General features: G+C 47.0%; 1 protein-coding gene across 6 annotated transcripts in view; it reads right to left on the reverse strand.

The window, feature by feature from the left end:
* Positions 1–19813, reverse strand: part of trh (PAS domain-containing protein trachealess) — a 410303-nt gene that overhangs the window by 49851 nt on the left and 340639 nt on the right. For all 6 annotated transcript variants that reach the window (XM_075867570.1, XM_075867569.1, XM_075867572.1 and 3 more), the window contains one exon: positions 7103–7338. In XM_075867570.1, coding sequence (XP_075723685.1) covers positions 7103–7338 — 236 coding nt within the window. The remainder of the gene's footprint in view (positions 1–7102; positions 7339–19813) is intronic.

A 19813-nucleotide genomic window follows, 5' to 3' on the forward strand; every position in this document is an offset into this window, starting at 1 on the left:
GCATAGGGCACACGAAAAAAAAAAGCTTCGTAACGTTCTACGAAGAAACAGCTCTGTGCATTTCCAAAACGTCAAGGCGCCTCGGCAAGTATATCAAGCTAACATGTGCCACAATATCTAGCGGCACAGGTTAAATAATTTACATCTCAATAATTTGAACGCGCTTCGTAAACTCATTAAAAGCTTCCTTTTAGTGAGTGTCAAGAAGACGCGTGTGTTTAGGCAAGCGCTATACAGCAAATAAACTACCAAGCATCCTCATCATCTCCCGAGGTATACCCATTTCGCGAGACACCAACAAGCAGGAAAGGCAGAACTTCAAATGCCGAAGCTAAACATACAATAGAAGCTGCGCTCAGGGAGAGGCCGTATACTGGCTCACAATAGAGACAACACAACGTCGCTTTATACGCGCACAAAGGGCACGAAACCTCCAGAGGGCTTGGCGTCGTCCCTGGGCCTCTTATGGGCAGACAATGGCGAGAGATAACCGGATGATGAGAAAAGGGGAGAGGGGGGGGGCAATCTCCAAATCCGCCGAAGCCTGAACGTGCCTCCCCCCTTTCGAACCCCCGAGACCGTTCCTCTGGTAGCGTCAATAGCTAAAAAGCTATCTAAGAGCTGTTGGCGCAGCCTTTCGGAGCAAGCGCTAATCTTCTCAGATTTATAGGCACTCTGAGCGAGTGTGAGCGCGTGCCGGCTGTAACAGTGGCCCCTCGCCGACCCCGGGGCTTCTTCGCTACTCAGCGGGGAGGAAGAAAGACGGCAGATTTAACGCCTCGTCTATATATGGGAACGACTCCGGTAGGCCACAGTGGATCACAGCCCCGACCCTTCTCGGACCTTTCGCGTTCCCAGTGTAAACACTGGATTCGAGTACGTTTGGCCGCGCGTATTTAGCTGCAAAGTCTGGGAGGTGAGGCCCTGTATCAACACGCTTGCGGCGTTGCCGGAAGGAATGATGCCCGAAAGAAAGACCGCAGGGGCGCTTTTAAATAGGAGTGCGGGCAATCGCGAGATCAGCGCGCTTCTAAGAGCTCGTACTTCCCAGTCAAGTGTTGAGTGCACGAGTGAGTCAGATAAGCGATCGACTTTGAATTCGTACAGGTTTTCGAGTACGGCAAGAGACGCGAAAGAGTGCCTTCTTGGAATTCCTAAACGACGCAGAGGCGTTTGTTGCGCGGTCCTGAATTGGTTCTCAGACAATTCCAGCTTTCCCTGAGAAATGCCAACCCATTCCGTAAGGCAAAGCGAAACGCTTTATTGGTTGTTAGAGTAGTGAATCTTGCGACGTGGTTAAAGAGCATTGATGAACATTTGACTGACCGTAATGCACGAGCAAGACCAACAGTAAACTCGACAACGAGTGGCATGACATTTCTCCGTTACCGGTATACCTTCATAGGTGTTCAGCTCCAATAGCGGTCGCTGTAATGTGACTAACATGCGTAATTATCATTTGTTATAATTTATTCATTGTAAGGCAGCAAATCATTACGGCCTTGTGGTAGAATATAAATTATACAACGTTTAAATTTTTCGTGGGTGAAAGCGAAGACACTTATAGATGCAAACGCTGCCTCTTCAGAGTTTTCACTAAAATGAGACAATTTCACCACGAGAGCTGGTCTTTTTCTTTTAAGAACATTTACTCGCAATTCAAAACATCGAACTGAATCTTGAAAGTCCACCTGTGCATTCAGGTCAACGCTCAAGGTGCACGCATTAAACGTCATTTTAGTAACAGGCGTGTTCACTTCGTCCAGAGATGGGTGGCTCCTTTATTCCAGATAACCATGGACTTCAGCCACTTACCGGCCCCTGTCTACTAGCGGGGGCTGGTACCCGGGGTTCACTGACGTCATCGGCGTCTCCTACAGGTTAACCCGGGCGTTGTTGTTCGCCCTAATTTTCAATGGGCGGAAAACGGGTTGTTTTGCCCTTCCCATACCATGAAGTACAAGGTTCACATGCTGCTCGGAGTCGATGGCTTGACGATGACCTGTGTGGTACACTCTAAAGAGAGTCATTTGACTCTTCTTTAAAATTTCTGGCTTGTCACGTATATCACTCTCTTTAAGGAACACGTGAACCCCTTTTGGAGATCCTTGTACCCTCTTCTCAGAGTCGTGTAAGTCACAAGAGAGCTAATGTGCCTGTTTAAAGGGGGGGTACTATACGAGGCAAGCCAGAAATCGCAAAGAAAGAGTCAAAGGACTTCTTTTTCTTTTAGAGTGCACAGAGAAGTGAGTGTCACGAAGGGGAAAAAGAAACAACAAACGCCGACCAAAAGGCTTATAAAACAGTAATTAGTTGAATTGTATTAACTTGAAAAAAGCGTAATTACCGCTTTGTAAACACTTTCGTTTTGGTCGGACTAGCTTGTTATTTTCTCATCAGTACCAGCAGACTTTGGAACACCATGTACCACGCTCAAAAATATGAAGCTATTGCGTAACGATATGCACCTTTTATTCAGATGCTTCAAGTAAGTGTTCCTCAAGCTTTGCAAACCAATAGAAATAGCCCCTATGTAGTCCGGAAGCACAGCCGGAATATAGTCCGGAATACTCCGGAAGCACAGCCAGTAATGCGCACCTGATATTTTTAAGTCCTCCTTCCCTCCAACCTTTCCCTTCAATGTCGAAACTGCAATGTTTTCTTTTTTACATGTACGCTTTCTCCGTGCCTTCTGAGCTCTTCGCTGTGGTTTTCGTACGGTGCACTGTTTCAAGGTAACTACAAGTTTGAACAATATGCACAAAGCAGCCTAAACTAAACAAGCCGTTAACGCTCTTTTGTTCGCCCGGTTCCACGAAATCACTTGTATTCGTGGCGAACTCAAGGAAATCCACATGCATCACTGCGGGGCATCTACGTAAGCGTATCGGTGCGCTGTTGGAAGCAACACCTTATCACTGTTTTTGTTAGTCAGCGCCAGTGCTTCTCTCATCTCTTCTTCGAAGTCAGTCCTTGTTTTGCGCTGAATTTTCGCACCAAAAAATACGTATGATAATCACGTGTCGAAACAGTACCATTCAGGGTTAAAGAGCGAACACACTTTCGTTTCAAACGTCTTCAGTTCGGGTCATGCCGAAGTTATTTCAACGCGAACGCGTAGATCAAAGCCAACATTATCTCCAGAGACCATGTTCGCCGTGGCATGACGTGGTAATCGCTAGAAGTAGCGTATACCAGTCATCGTACTAAAAATAAATTTTGATGTCTGGTTTTAACCACTGATAGGAAATCTCTCGCGATCATTCGATCGGTCAGCCACGGAGTACACTCTCTGACCGGAAAGTGAAACGCGCGAGAAAGCAGGGTCTAGGGAAATAAGGGAAGATCTACGTCACTATAGGCTACTCGTCGTATTCGCTCGGCACGGTGAATCGCCTCGTATTGAGCGGTCACACCGAGCACGGCCCGCCGCACTACCATGCATTCAACCTGTCTTTTCCGAGCGTAATAAAGAGAATGCGAAAACATCCGCCTTCTCACACCCTCTCCAATCGAACATAAGAATACGAAAAGAGGCCGCGCCTCCATGAATCCACCTTCTCCTTCTCGGCGTAATCAGCAGAAAGCGGAGCGGAGGGAGCGAAGACATCCGCCTTCAACCTCCTTTCCCTCAGGAAAGAGACAGACAGGGTAGCGTGAAGAAGCATTCGCGAAAAGTAGCAATGACCGTAAAAGGATAAGGGTGGGAATGGGGAGCGGTAACGATTGAACACGGGAAAAGAGAGGGTCAAAAGAAGGCGAAAAGGAGAGACTACGAGGAGCCCAAGGCACGAACTGCCGGCTACAGCTTGGCTTGGCTAAGCAGGAAGGTAGGAAAAAAAAAGAATATCAGCCGTCTATCTGACGGTACTGATTACGGGCTGTGGGGCGCCTCCATTCCCGTTATTGGCCATATTAACGGGGCCTGCGATCAACGGATTTCGCCATGCAGGTCATCGGCAGTGAGAGGAAGGGAAAATAGAGAACGAGAGAAGAACTGGAGAGGGCGAAGCATGAAACTATGTATACGCTGAATAACGGTGAAGTGCACGATGAGGTGGGTTTCACGCGCAACTTATCACTATTTATTTTGCGTTTTTTTACTGATAGTTCTGGACGGAGAGCCTTCGTGTTTTCTGAAATGGGCGGATTTACGTAAAAAAGGTAGCACGGGAAGAACTTTCCGTAAAAAATATGCACATACAAAAATCTGGGCGAAAACTCATCTTCTTTGAGGGGAAGTCGGTCTTTCGTGTGTTACGTGCAATTCTTCCCCATCCTACAGTTATACTGCCATGTTTATTCTGTTGCAAAACAAAGAAAGCACGGAACGAAAAAAAAAGCGAGCGGGAGCCCCCAAAAACCGTGGCTTAAAAAGAAAGACCTCGCTGCGAAACGTCCGAACGGGGAAGCATAGAACAATGTAATGGACGCGGGAAAGCTTGGAACCATGTCGGATGAAGCGAGAAAAGAAAATAAAGAAGAGAGGAGGTATCAATTTCCAATACGTCATCATCAAGCGGCAGTGTTGCTATGGATTGGGTACCGGGGAAAACCCCTAAAGACGGCTTTTCACGGCGACGACACGCAACGCGGCAAAGCCAACATACGGAGCAACTGGGATGGGGTCTCCGGTTATTATGCGATCACGATCATCGCCCGGATTTAGGGATTTGGCAGCGAAGTCATTTGCCTCTCACCCGACACTACGTATTCATTTGTAAGCGCTGCCGGGACGCTTCCTGGCGGTGGCAGTTTGTGATTAAGTCTGTGAACGCTCTTTTACATATCGGTGTGCGGAAAAGAAGCATTTATTTTATTTACAGAACAGATAAAGAAGAGATAAGAATAGAAATGCGACTACCATGTTCGATATTTTCCTAGAGAGTCTGTGCTTTTTTAAAACAAAAATAAATTATCATTTCTTCATATTCAAAAAAGGTAACATGTTTAAAGCAAGACAATGTTTTTTTACACAACCGCAACAAAACAGGGCAGTTCGCAAATGAAGCCACCGGAGTTGTATTCGTTACAGTGCAACAGCCATAACGAGCACGCATTCGAAAAAAAAAAACAGCGAAACCAACGTACTCTCCAGACCGGTTGCCTGACCAGTTGCCGGGCCGGTTGTCACATTTTAGACACACGCTGAACTTCACGACAGCAAGCGTATAGGATGCTCGCCTGCCTGCTGGTATACGGCCAAAACGAGCTTGCGCGTCCTCCCTCAATTCTCTCTCCCTCTCTTTGTTTTTTTTAAGGCCGAGTGTCCGAGTGGTCAAAGCCTACGTTCAGCCAAGCCTGTCTGATGTGCTCACATAAATCAACCGAAAAAAAAGGAAGGAAAACGATGAGAACAATGAGCTAAAAGCGGGCACCGCCTTCACAATAAAAATCCGTAGTCACTGCCAAAGCCACAGCCGAGCTCTCAACAAAAGCACCGTTATTCCTCCTTTCATCCTCTCTTCCTCCTCTTCACGTCTCTATATTCTCCCTCCGCTGGTCACGGTTGCTACTAATCAGCCCTGTGCGCCTTTCACTGCCGCTTCGTCGAGCCATTAGCAAAATTGCAGCGCACGAGCGAGGCCAAACTCGCAGAGCAAAAGGTTTTAGCGGCAGCGAGGGTCCGTTTTAGGGACCCGATCTGGCGCGCCCGTTCGGCCAAATCCCGCCGACTCAGCTCCCGGCTTACGGCGCCACGCGTGATGAGACGAAACTCGCTGCGTCATCGCTCCGTCGCGACATGCCTGCGTACACGAGCATCGACTACGACGCCGGTGCAAGTTATGGGGAGGACCGTGCGGTGGACAACTGGACTTCGTCGGCTGTCGACGTGCAGCGTAGGCTGACGGGACAGACGCGGCGAACAGCCGGCATATGTAAGCCTCCAGTGGGCGGTTCTCAACGGTTCGATGGGCTGCGAACAAGATGGCACATACGCGAATGCAGAGGGCAAGCGAACTCGGGAAGTGACGTCAGTGACAATGCATCCAGCTATACTGTCACTATCTCTCTCTCTTTACTTTCTTATTTTCTTTGAATGCCCATGCGAGCAGCAACGGTATCTATAAAACAGCCTTTAGTGTTCACATTACCATATTTGAAGTTTCAAACAGGTGTATTTTGTTTTCTTTGCATGTTGTTTCATTCGTAGCAAGAAGATTGATGATTGATATGTGGGGTGTAACGATTCGAAACCACCATATGATTATGAGAGACGCCGTATAGGAGGGCTCCGGAAATTTCGACCACCTGGGGTTCTTTAACGTGCACCTAAATACGAGCGAACGGGCCTACAGCATTTTCGCCTCCATAGAAAATGCAGCCGCCGCAGCCGGGATTCGATACCGCGACCTGCGGGTCAGTAGCCGAGTAGCAAGATGGAGCATTCGTAACAAGTTAGAAAGTTCACGCTACAATGCCGAATGGTTCATTACAGATATGTGCTACCTGTCGTAGAAGATTCTATGAAAGAACTACTATATCAAGAACATCGGTCACAAATGCGCGAAGAAACGCACATTATCGGCTATAACCCCCCTTCCCCTCCCCCCGACACCACACTGCTTTGTACCCCCAAGACAAGACCTTGGATACCAATGGCAGTAAGCGACAATCGAGCGTAACGACTGTTGGCAAACGGCACTTTCATTTAACGTTAATACGACCAGCCCTAGCTTGCACCAGGGTTTTTTTTTATCCGCGCTATATAGACGTTTAGCTATGCGCGGCAAGGCACTTCACCCTACAAGACACTTCGAATCACAGTACACTTCGTAACTTTGTCTCGGACCACAATGCCTTCAGTTCGAACCACAGGACACTGCACATCAAGACACTTCAAAAAGCAGGTGAAGTGCTCTGACGCGTGTCAGGTAGCTACACTGAAACTGTTCTTGACAGAGTACCCCGCAGAAGCATTGTACCTTTGAGCTACTGTAGCCACCATTGAGCTGTTCACCGCAAGACACTTCTAAACTTCGAATAAAACCGCAAGACACTCCGAACCAAAGATACTGCACTGCAAGACACCTCGTTGAGCTGGCGAAGTGCTCCGACGCGCGTCCTTGAGCAAGTACGTACTATACAGGCAAGAGCATACCTTTGAGTGCCTTTGAGGGCTGCGTGTCCCTGAGCCAGGGCCGGTGTCCGTGCTGGGAAAAGTCTCTGAGCTTCAGGTAGGAAATGGTGAGGCGGATGATGGAGGCCTTGTCGAGCTGGCTGGTGATGGCCGCCGGCAGCGGCAGCATCTTGGCCAGCTCGTAAAACTCGTAGTTCTCCTTGCCCCGCCGTGACCTGGCTGCGTCCCGGCTCTTTTCCTTGCGCATCTCGAGGATACTGCGACACATGAGACAAACTGTCAGAAACCTCGCGATCTCAATAATTAAAAAAAAACTCTCCACATAAGCAATTATGACAAAAAGCGCGAACGAGATTCTATCAACTGGTTTTATCAAGAAATAGCAGATTATATACAAGGCAGAGAACGGGAAGGAGGGTGGGGGCGATAATGATGACTCGACTAGCTACAAGAGAATCATACAGATTTAGGTGATGTTGAGCACGACATACATGACGATAACCTTACATAACAGCTGCGATACATTTAACAAAAAGAACAAAACCGAAAAATAGGCGCCGTCCATGTTCAGAAGCAATAACGCTTCTGTATATATTGCAGCACTTCGACTATATCTTTGTCAATTCATCTGCACCTTTGTAAGTCCGTATAAATGAGAATTCTGGTGCATTTTCTCTAATTTTCACTGTTTCTTTTTTATGTTAAACTGATAAACTCTAAAACAATGCTTACAACAAGATACTAGACGGCAATGCTTAGTATTCGTGGATTAAAAAAAAAACACATTGACCCAAGCAACTTGTTTTACAAGGGAAACGCACAGGTTGATTTTCTCCCGCTTTAACATAAAACATAGGTTACAAAAATACAGAGGTTACAAAAATACAGCGCTTGTGCCCCCTAGTTCATGTTCACGACGGGCGGTCGTCCAACTTACTACGATCGATACGCTCAGTACAGGCCCTTCTCGATAAACTCCCCAACACAGGAACACGTTTCCCGAAATCTCGTTGACGCGCGCATACACACAAACACACTCACTCGCGGGAGAAAAAACAAATTGGTTGCACGTGCTAAAAGATCGCACGAGCCTCGTAACAAATGATGCAACAGGATGGGAAATATAGGAGTGACGTTTTTCGTAATTTCGCTTCCAAAAAGGGGGGTGGGGGTCAAAAACAAAGACCTCGTTTAGGTGAGACTCGATAAGCGGCTGCAAATGCCTACTCTTCCACTCCTACTCCCACCCTTATCCCTGTTTCCCTAGCAGCCTTGCTAGCTACTTCGTCCCGAGTTCACTGCTTCAGAACCAAAACTAGAATATCTGTTTTCTTTATTTTATGCCAAAACGTTATTCTTCGCGAGCCCCTGTACTACCGTACGCTTCAAAGGTGCTGTATAAACACCACCCCGCGTTCTATACGGCATAAAATAGCCTGCCGCTTCGGTGTTATCCCCGGCAATCTTTGAGAAAAAGAAAGAGAGGCAACTCCCCCATTTTACATTTATTTTTTGTGCGATTTGGACCAATAGTGAATACCAATAACGACAAAAAAAAACAACTATGCAGATGAGAATACAAACGGGAGGTCTTTATTTACGGTAATAAAGCGAAAAGAACTTCGACATTGAGAACCAGGCCACGCATCGTCTCCTCCTCAATTCTCCAACCCACGTGCCAACAAACAATAGTTTTTTGTTGTTGTTGCTGTTTTTGTTTTAGGCCAGTTTCCAGGCGACTTGAGAGTATTGGTGTTAAAATTTCTGAGTCGTTGATAGGAAGGCACAAGGGGCCAGTTAGGTTGTGTGTGTAAAACAAAACTGAAAAACGGGCTGCAAAGACGAAGACGGAGAAGATGAACATCTGATGCTTTTTTTTCTTTTCTGGCATTTGTATGGATGCTTTGTAACAAAAAATATAAAAAACAGGGGGAGAGGGGGAGTAGTTTGTATACCTGCACCGTCCCTGCCGAGGCCCGAACTTTGCTATATGCTCGCTCGTGCCCTTCACTCCGATTCCATTGTTTTAAGAGGTGAGCTGTTGACGCTTCTCGTTCTGTGTCCGGCGTTTGTAAAACTCAGCTTCGCTTCGCAGACATCGATGAAACGTGTCAAGTTAACGCATTTCTATGTTTTGCAGGTCTTTCGTACATGCTGTACCACTGCTCGTTATTAAACACTCTTTGTTAAGCTTAACGTTGGTAGTATAGCCACCGCGTTTTGAAACCACAAATCGTCACGTGACAGTGGTGTTGGTATGGTGACGCGCACCCCACTTGTTCGGCTAACTGCCGCTTTCATGCTTTTCAGTGGAAGTTGTGTGCAGTGGAATTCACCCAATGCCTGTGGTGCGTACGCATTTATGACCATCATAGTGGCCTAACCGGCCACACAGATTTATGCGGCACACACCCGTTTGTTAGACTGTTGCCTTCATTTTTAGTCGGCCACTGGTGAGTATAGTGGTATTTACCCAATGCATGCGGCGCATACCCATTCACGATGCCCACAAGTATCCCGGACATGAAAGGCTCGGCTTAGAGCAGCTTCACTGATGAAACAGCAGTCGGGAAACCACGGAACGAGAATCAGATGATTGCAACAGAAATCTCATAACCACAGGAAAAGAATACTAGCGGGTAGAAACACAGTCACATTAAAAATTATAAAAGAGCACGAAAAGAACAGAGCAGATCAGACATATACATTATGAAAACAAGAAAGAAACTCCAAATCAATGCTATGTAGTTCTTACTGCTTAAAGTTGAGGCGAAAAGGGCTCGATTGATATGTGGGGTTTAACGTCCCAAAACCACCATTTGATTATGAGAGACGCCGTAGTGGAGGGCTCCGGAAATTTTGACCACCTGGGGTTCTTTAACGTGCACCGAAATCTGAGTACACGGGCCTACAACATTTCCGCCTCCATCGGAAATGCAGCCGCCACAGCCGGGATGGCGAAAAGGGCTCACTTTTTTCTTTAGTCTTTCACGGGATGCCAATAGAAGGTTAAGTCAGAACTGGAATATAGAGATCAATAACACGGAAAGCAACCGACAACATCGTCATTCGTCCTATTCCATAAACCCAGACATCTGTGTCTGCAACGCTCCTTTTATACAGCGCATAAAATAGCAGCTCCAACAAAGCCGGAAAAAAAACTACGAGGGGTCGCCGCAAAGGGCGTTGTTGACCAATAAAACTCTCGCCTCAAACTTGAGGAGCGAATATAACACCCGACCGACCACCATCCATCTGGCAAGTGCTCTTCGGGGGATGTATCTAACTCACTTCGGCATTGCGCGCAGCTCTGACGCAATTGAAAAGGGAGGCATTTTCTGGGAGTGCACACGGGGTGCGCATTTTACGAGCAGCTGCCGCACTGCGATATATCGGCACTCAAACTCCACGCCACCCTCCCCCCTCCCCCCCTGCCGCCGCCATGTTGAGATACACGAGATCGTGAACCCAAAATACGTGGCGCGTGTTTTATGGCGCAGTTCTGAATACATAAAGGTGAGGAAGCGTAAAAGTTTGGGATTTTGTAGCTTGCTCACAATAACTACATTGGGGAAAGTCAACGCGGAATGCGTTTGGTGTCCGCCTATTTCTTAGATAAGTTTTTTTTTTTGATAACAACCATGCCATCTTATTGAGAGCAGCGGCCACTTTGTGATCAATACGAAGCGTGCCGAAATGCTTTTACAGAAATTGAAGATACTGGAGACCGAGCCACATGTTGCAGAAATTGTTGCACAAGTCGCTGAAACGCCATGTTCGCTGTTATCTTATCAAATGGCTACGCTGCCGTTTTTTAAACGACAAAAGCAACATTTCGGTGAGGACTTTTTTATGGGACCTTATCTGACACAAATCTGAAGCGTAAATGTAACTATTTGGCCCCGCCGCGGTGGTCTAGTGGCTAAGGTACTCAGCTGCAGATCCGCAGGTCGCGGGTTCGTATCCCGGCTGCGGCGGCTGCATTTCCGATGGAGGCGAAATGTTGTAGGCTCGTGTGTTCAGATTTGGGTGCACGTTAAAGAACCCTAGGTGGTCGAAACATCCGGAACCCTCCACTACGGCGTCTCTTATAATCATATCGTGGTTTTGGGACGTTAAACACCACATATAAATCAAATGTAACTATTGAGAAAACCTATTACTACACGAAGAGGAATGCTATGAAATTTGGTCGGGAAACGGTGCATTAAACATAAAGAACGTCGGCAAAGCTTCTGTCCACATAACGATATAAGTAATACACGAAAAAAAAAAACAAGGAAAACTGACCTCCTTCATAAAGTGATACAATTATGGAAGAAAATAAGGAGGATGGGTTGGGGGAGTGTATAATTGAGATGATATTGTAATGTACCGACTAGCTTCCTCTCAGCGATGAAAAATCCTCGACCAGAGGGTGTCACTATAGATCTCAGGTTTCGACAAGTGGTCCTGTCTTCCTATGAGAGTCCGGTATTTGCAGCCTACGTGAATATGCGGCTGTACAGAACAAAACCGTTACTAAAGCTTCGTCTTGCTAAAAGTCAACATAGGTGTTCATGGCAAAGTAAAACCAAACGCTGCAGCGGAAACGGCCAAACGATTTAAACAGGACAGCGGTAATGTAAGTCCAACAAGGATGCGCTAATGTAAATTTCGCTTAACCTAGTCACTGAAACTGAACTCTAACTTGCATGAGAAGCTCAAAATTAGACTCGCATATTATCGCGCCAACGGCACACTAAACTGTTATGCCGACTGCTTTTCAATATCTATTGAGTGGAATATAATAATCGAATGATGTGTAACTTCTAGGCTTGATTTACGCCGCTACGACGCTGTCACACTAAACTTGAACAAGGCCATATTTTGTTCAGCAATATCTTTCCAAACCACCCTCACAATTACAAAGCCTGCATTAAAAGCCCATTTTAAAGCTTGCCGAAGCTTTGAATTTCAGATCGGTCGAGTGATGTGTATACATATATAGTGTGCGAACACGCTTGAAAAATAAGGCAGAAAAAGGCTGACAGCACTAAGACGATGTATGAAGTGTACAAAACAATGTACTATAAAAATAATATACTTATGAATTATATTATAAATATGAAATAACAAAATAATGATATATCGTTAAAAACTTTGAATTGGTCCGCACGTATGAAAACACACACGAACACCTACGACCACGATTTGTTTTTGCACGTATACGCATGCAAACATGCGCACTTACAAACACTTGCAAACATTCACAAACGCTGCTTCAACCCCTACTCCAGACAAGCACGCACACACACACACACACACACACACACACACACACACACACACACACACACACACACACTGACCAGTCAACAATTACGTATGAATTCGTGCGCGACAAGAACGTGCATCCGCAAGAAGAGGCTCATCCTTCGACGTCCACTTTGGCATTGCCCGCAATACAGACGCACAGTACCACATCTCCCCAGAATTAATCACCGTCCACGCTCCAACACAAAGTGCGACGGATTGCCCCCCCCCTAACTTATATCGAAGGTGTTCCATCAATCTGACACCACGTGACCACCTTTAGCAGGGTGTAGCGTATATTCTCGTTAAACGGGGAGACAGCTCACAAGGGGCCCTGAATCACCTTTGGAGTCGAAGAATAAGAGGCCGAACCAAAGGGGCAGGATATCCGAGACGCCATCATCGCGTACAGCTTGCGGGCAATGGCGGCCACAATGACCTCATCGGCTGATGCGCGAAGCATTCCCGGTCATCGAGAAGGTCGAGGGCTCCCTCGGAGCCGATAACCGTAAATCGCGCTGCACGCCTCCGCTGCCAGCGCCCGCGCGAGTGGCATTCCGTGTTCTTTCGGATAGCGCCCATTTCTTTGTCTAATCAGAAAGCTGCGCGTAATTGAGAACGCAGCGTGATACAGCAACTAGGGGAAGGTTTATTCAACCCAACAACTTAAAATTAATCGCGGAATTAAGCTTCAGCCAACGAGAAGAAAAGGGGTTCGAGAAATATTTCATAAACTGTCTAGTCGCCTTAGGAGAATGCATAACGGACCCTGTGAGCTTTGTTGGAAGCTGGATCACAACTTATTGATATATGAAGTCAGAGAACCCAGGTGAGCGACGGCAGCGGAAATATGGTTATGTAAATTGCTTTGTGGTCAAATATAGTAAAGGTATGCTAAAACACTAGAAGTGCGCTAACACGGGAATGCGAACTTATTGGTTTGAATTCATTCGGAAAGAATTTCCCCACAATAAATGGGAACCGGAAAAAAAGAAGGGGGGGGGTAGCATTTTGGTCAAGTCAATGTCGGTCAAACCAGTCGATGCATGAGTATATTAGGCTACGGAAGCACCTGGCCAGTTTAAAAGGAACGCTGTTGCGCATATGATAATTCCTTGTGTGGAATGTAGGTTGAATTTTTGTGAGCTAAGGTTTGACCAAGCGGCTATGTTGTACACTAATCCTAATCGTACTAACTGAGAAGGTACGGAAGCATGGTGCATATCTAGATTGCCGAGAGCAAACGCTAGTCATCCGTCCATTGCCTTTTTGATAAGGAAATTCACTTGCTGAACAATATGCGATAGATCTGGGTTGATGCTTGTTCTTGGTTCTGGTGGTTTTTAAAAAAGTTTATACTTCCACTTCTGTGCGATTGTCTTGGGATGGTCCTTGATCGTATATACATGATGTGTTACGAAAATGAACTTGCCCAACTGTCAGCGCCACTGAAAACTCTCGGGTTCCATCATGTATTCGCCTAAGATGACTCCAAGACGAAAGCGAAATCGCTGGAAACACCGCGAGGGCAAAGTAAACGCACCTATAGGGCCAAGAGACGCTCGGGTTCGTTGAAGAGGGTGAAAGAATAGAAGGGATGAAATGTGGCCACTTCCCTAGCATGAGTGTGTGCCACAGATTCGAGGCTCTACTTCTACATAAGATTTTAGTGCAGATTTAAGCGACTAGTGCAGCCGACGGCACAAGACAAAGGGTACACACATATGTACTGTGTGTGTCCCTTATTGTCGCGTCCCGTTCTTCACAAGTCTGTACTGAACGTCCCACCAACAAGGCCGGAAGTCAGCCCTTGCTAGAAGGTACGAACATGTATCTATCCACACAACTGATAGAAAACAGGCATACAGGCTGTGTTCTAATTCTAGGCAGCATCGTAAACAGCCTACGCTGACTGCTTAGAAGACAGCATCGAGCCCATGTTGTCCGAGAAATGGAACACGTCTGGGCGGCTTCTACGCGAAGAGACGCCACTTCGCATCGAGCAAAGGAAGCAAACGTATACCTCTTAATTTTGAGTTTTGGGACGTTAAACCCCACATATCAATCAATCAATCAATCAATCAATCAATCTTATTTTTGATGTATTATTTCGTGTTCAAATGTACGAAACTTTGAACGTTACTCACATAGAGCCTCTGGAAAAGCGTATGCTTGTGTGCAGACGACCATTCCGGCGAGGGGAGACCACCCCGAAGACGACGCTTCAAGAATAACAAAATAAAGATGTTTATTCTCTCTCTCTCTCTTTTATTGTCTATCGAGCCATCCGAGCAGTTCACTTAGCTTCCATCTTGTTTGCACAGCAACGTAGCCTGCATCGTTTTTGTCTACGATGATGTCTTCTCGAAGCTGCCTATAGTTGTCGGTTACGAGAAAATTGAATGAAACTTAAGATAGCCGCTGTACACTTAGCTGTTTATTTAGGCTTCTACGGTGACTATTGAAACACACCTGAGAAACTGTTGAACCAGCAACCACGGTTGTCACGAATATTCGCAACCTCGGCTACAGATTGGTTTTTCGAAATATACAGTGAAAGAACTCTATGACTGCGAAAAAAAAAAAAACACGCATCTCCATGAAGTGAATCATGACGACTGGGCGAAGTTTCGGGAATCGGTGAGTAACCATGCGCTGCCTCAGTATAATGTAAATTGAGTGACAGAAAGTGACATAAAGTGCCACAATTCTACGCTGAAGTCGCCGACTAGTATAAAGGGTTTGTGCTTGCAGGTGTTTTATATTTCTCCCTGTGCGACCAGCTGTGAAACCTGAAGTCTGTGTGCGGTGTGTGTGCTATGTGCAATGTGTATCTCCTCCTTCTCTTTCTCATCCTCTTATCTCGCTCTCTCATTCCCCTCTCCCCCATGTAGGGCAGCAAACTGAACTTGGTCAAGTAAACCTTTCTACCTTTCTGATATTTTTTCTTCTCTCTCTCTCTCTATCACAATTGCGATTGATATTAGTCTCCTGTAGATTTTTTTCTTACTTACATACACATATATGTTTCGACTATAGCGACACCACAACAGCGGACAGTGAGAGGGGGATAAACAACAAGAAGGAAGGCAGGGAGGTTTAGCAGGCACATGCCCGGTTTGCTACCCTACGCTGGGAGAATGGGAAGGGGGGCATAAAGCGGACAGTGAGAGTCGACAACAAAGGTAGGTCCTAAGGTTTACCATGTGTACGTTGAAGTCACCGATTAGTATAAATGGTTTCTGCTTCTAGGTTTTGCACCGTCACAATTACTATTAATACTAGTGAATTTTCAAAGCTCTTTTTGCGTCTCGCATCCACAAATCTACCCGTGACGGGCACAGCGGACGGACAAGGGTCGACCCTCAGGTGCTTCACCCCCTAAAATGCGCCCGCGAGGGCCATTTGCCGGCGAAACGTGCCTCGCTCCAGCGGACAGAGGCCAGCGCGAGAGCGGCGGCGGTAATGGCGCCCACCGGAGCCGAACTTAATTGCGCCTAATGCATTGTGCGTGTAGAGAAGAAGAAACATTTAGGCTTAGAAGCCGTAATGTTTACGCGGGCGCTGATAGCGAGGCTTTCGGACAACAGAACTGCGTAGCGACCGGGCCTGCGACCCAAGTATTTGCAATCAGGTGCCTGCATTCGCAAAGATCGCTTTTGTGTATAGCGACCGTTGCACGTAAAACGACAGCCCTCTAACACGGGTGTCAAACTTTCGCTCCTGCCCCACCGCGGTAATCTAGTGGCTAGGGTACTCGGCTGCTGACCCGCAGGTCGCGGGATCGAATCGCGGCTGCATTTTTGATGGAGGTGAAAATGCTGTGGGCCCGTGTTGTCAGATTTGGGTGCACGTTAAAGAACCCCAGGAGGTCGAAATTTCCGGAGCCCTCCACAACGGTGTCTCTCATAATTATATGGTGCTTTTGGGACGTTAAACACTACATATCAATCATCTATCAAACTTTCGCTTTGTATAGCGATCGGCTCTGGCCTGGACCGAACTTCTTGATCGTGGACTGGCTCTTTTACGCAAGCTGCAGAAGAGAGCCAATCACTGTTGAGCAAAGTTATCAGGACCGCGCTTAATCACGGTCAGCAGTGCACCATGTGGCACCAGTATCACTTATGCAAGGTCTAAATCGTGACGGTTTACTTGTTGCATCAGGTATACGTCTGTAGATTTGTACAGGATGCCCCCGCTAATGTGGAGCATGAATGCTGTTAAAAACCTTCCAAAGAAAGCCTCGAGTAATCTTGAATCTACGCAGTTCAGCAAGCGATGATAAAATGCAATCAAAACGGCAGCCGGTACCGAGAAATGGCGACAACTCATTCACTTCTTTTTCTTTCATTATAAAAAAAAAACAGGTTACTTGCGAATTTCGCTACCTACATTATAGCATCGATATATTGAGGTACATTTGCCACTGCGTGGTGCTAAGTGAATTTCAGCAACTAAATCATTTTCCAACTGCACTTAATGACTTTTATTTTTGTTTTGATTCCGGCGGAAATGTTGTAGGCCCGTGTGCTCAGGTTTGGGTGCACGTTAAAGAACCCCAGGTGGTCAAAATTTCCGGAGCCCTCCACTACGGCGTCTCTCATAATCATATGGTGGTTTTGGGACGTTAAACCCCACAAATCAATCAATTTGTTTTGATTCCGAATTATCATGCATCGACTAGGCTTCGTGGTTTTGACACGCAAAAAATCCCAACCTATCCATCTCTCTCGTCGCAGCTGTCTAGGATGATGCGCCAGCTTAAGGGACTCCTACCACCCCGAGTCGTCTTTTCTCGCCTACACGTCTCCTCCTGGCCACTTCTTTCCTAAAAGCACCTGCGCAAAGCTATCACTAAGCGTGCCGCCCCTATCAGAATATCGGGTATCGGGCTTGTCGGCTACACACTGTTACCTCTATTTGAGCAGTCGAAAAAAACACAAAGAATTAAGTGAAATGAGTTCATCGCGCACGGTAAGCGAGACGAGAAAGAGTGAGTGGGCGGCTGCGCTGCAAAGCAGCGTAGGAGACCACTCAAAACGGATATTTCGCGTATACGGACCAATCGAGAGTATGTAACCTAATGACGTCACGTGGAACACTGTTCTTGCGTCATAAAGTGAACAAGAAACACGAGAAAGGCCAGCAGCGAACAGCGCTGTGTGTGTGTGTTTTCTAAACGTTCCGTCTTTTTTAATCTAATAAATCAGTCTAAATAATCATGAACCAACTCGCCCAAGCAACAGTTCTAGAGAATAACGCGCTCGTTTTTTTTTCTTCGTTTTATTTGCGTTTTCAGAACCTATCTGGAGGCCCGCTCAAGTATACTACATCTGTCAGGCCCATTATCTGCACACGCCTCGCACAGAAGCAACAACGCATCGTGAATTGGTTCTCCCGAATCGGTCGAGACGCGAGATGAAGCTTCTGCAACGCTGAACGGCATTACACCGGTACAGCGCTTCTGCTCAGCGCCTAGTCGTGCAGACGACGCCGTGCGAATTCAAATTGGGCTTCGCACCAGCGCGGCTAACTCCACCTTTGGCCACGTCGACCAATCGGATTGCTCCGGAATTGCGTGACGTCACTGCACGCCCAATGCATCAGCGACGCACGTTCATCGATTGCTAAGACAACCGCGGCGGCCGCAGGGCGCATGCGCCGACCCAGGAATCCGCCCCGGGTCGGAGACGCGAATAATCGACCCGTGTCGGCAGCGAGCGAAGAGTTTGAACCTCATAGGGTGAAAACTTGCTTGGTCTAAGCCTTCATTTCCTCAGAAAGCGGATGCATGTGTGCCTTTTCGAGAAAACCAAACAATCAACGACATTCGGTAATAATAAGTGGAGTTTTACGTCCCCCCAAAAAACACGATATGATCATGACGGATGCCGTAGTTGGGCCGTCCAAAAATTTCGACCGTATGGTGGCCCTGTAACGTGCACTAACATAGCACTGTACACGGGCCTCTGGCATTTCGCCTTCATCAAAATGCGACAGCCGCAACCGGGAGCGAACCCACGACCTTCGGCAATTATTGAAATTTATCGGTAGCAGACCTGTCAGGGTGAAATGTGGAGGATAACAAATAGGCCCGAAAAGTATAGCTGGGAACGTTCAAAGAGCAAAAGAACTAAAAAGAACAGTTGGGACGGTGTTAAACTATCGTCAAGTTACTTTTTAAGCATTCACACCCTACGCTTTTGTGGAACACGTAGCGTACGTCATAGCAGAATGAACACACACAAAAAAGAATAACATAATATCAACGTAAAGGACTGTATAAGCGTAAGGACTGTATAACTGTATAAGCGTTAGTTGTTCTAAGGAAGTGCAAAAGCCACGTGAATCGTGAGCAAAGAGCCATCAACCCTCGCGGCGTCCAATCTAGGTGTTCCCTTTTTAAAACACAATTTTACCACTAGCGGTGCACAAATACCACAAGTCAACTCGAGATGCACGCTGGACACCTATAACAATGAAAAAAGACGATCCAGGCACGAGTACGCTCCTGAAACCGAGGCTGAAAATCCAAGCACCACAACGAATACACCAATGGGAAGAGGAGGAGAAGGAGGGGCGTCACCCTCCATCTATACAACACGCACAACACACAACCACAACTCGGCGACACTCGACGAACCCTCGACAGCCCGTTACAGTAGCGAGAAGCAAGCGAGCATTAACATCGGGCCAGCGGCAGGCAAACCGCTTTGAGGCCACTGCGAAACCACGGCGACAATAACTCTTCAAATCGCTCTCACGGGAAACCGCCAGGTACTACGAAAAGCATAAACAGCCAAGTAGCAATATATACATAAACATTTCAGAGAGCTGGCATAGCGTACGATCATCATAAGCGAGATGGCCGCTCCCTTCAGCTGAGCATCGCTAACGATGAAATCAAAATAATCAAGTCGAAGAAAAAAAATACCGAGCCGTCGGGACGAGTAATTAGGCTAAGTGCCAAAACGCTCGGAGCGCGCCGGGCCAAACCACTTCTGAAGCACGGGAAGCGACCAATCTCATTCGCCTGCCGCTCCTATACAAAGTGTTTTGGTGGTTCCCATCTCTGTTTTTTTCTCGCTCTCTCTCACTCACTTTTTCCCCTGTTCCTTTTTTTTCTTATTGCCACCGTCTTTCGGCCACCTCCGTAATATCACAACCACCTAGTATCCCCCCCCCCCCCTGTCCCTTTTCCCCTGCGCACGGCTTTCACTGCATGGTCCCTGTGCACACCACCACTTCGTTCCTTTTTTGATTTTTTTTTCGGCCGCAACGGCGGCGTTCCTGGACTTCGGAGTCACCGCGCATGCGCCGTGCGCTATGAGGCGCGCCGTTCGCGAATGCATTTTTCATCGCGGGCCAGAGGGAGGCGAGGGCCGAACAGCAGGAAGGTCCCAACAGCAGAGGCATGAAAGATCGTAACTGCAT

This window comes from Rhipicephalus microplus, chromosome 6, assembly GCF_043290135.1.
Source record: "Rhipicephalus microplus isolate Deutch F79 chromosome 6, USDA_Rmic, whole genome shotgun sequence".
Taxonomy (NCBI): domain Eukaryota; kingdom Metazoa; phylum Arthropoda; class Arachnida; order Ixodida; family Ixodidae; genus Rhipicephalus; species Rhipicephalus microplus.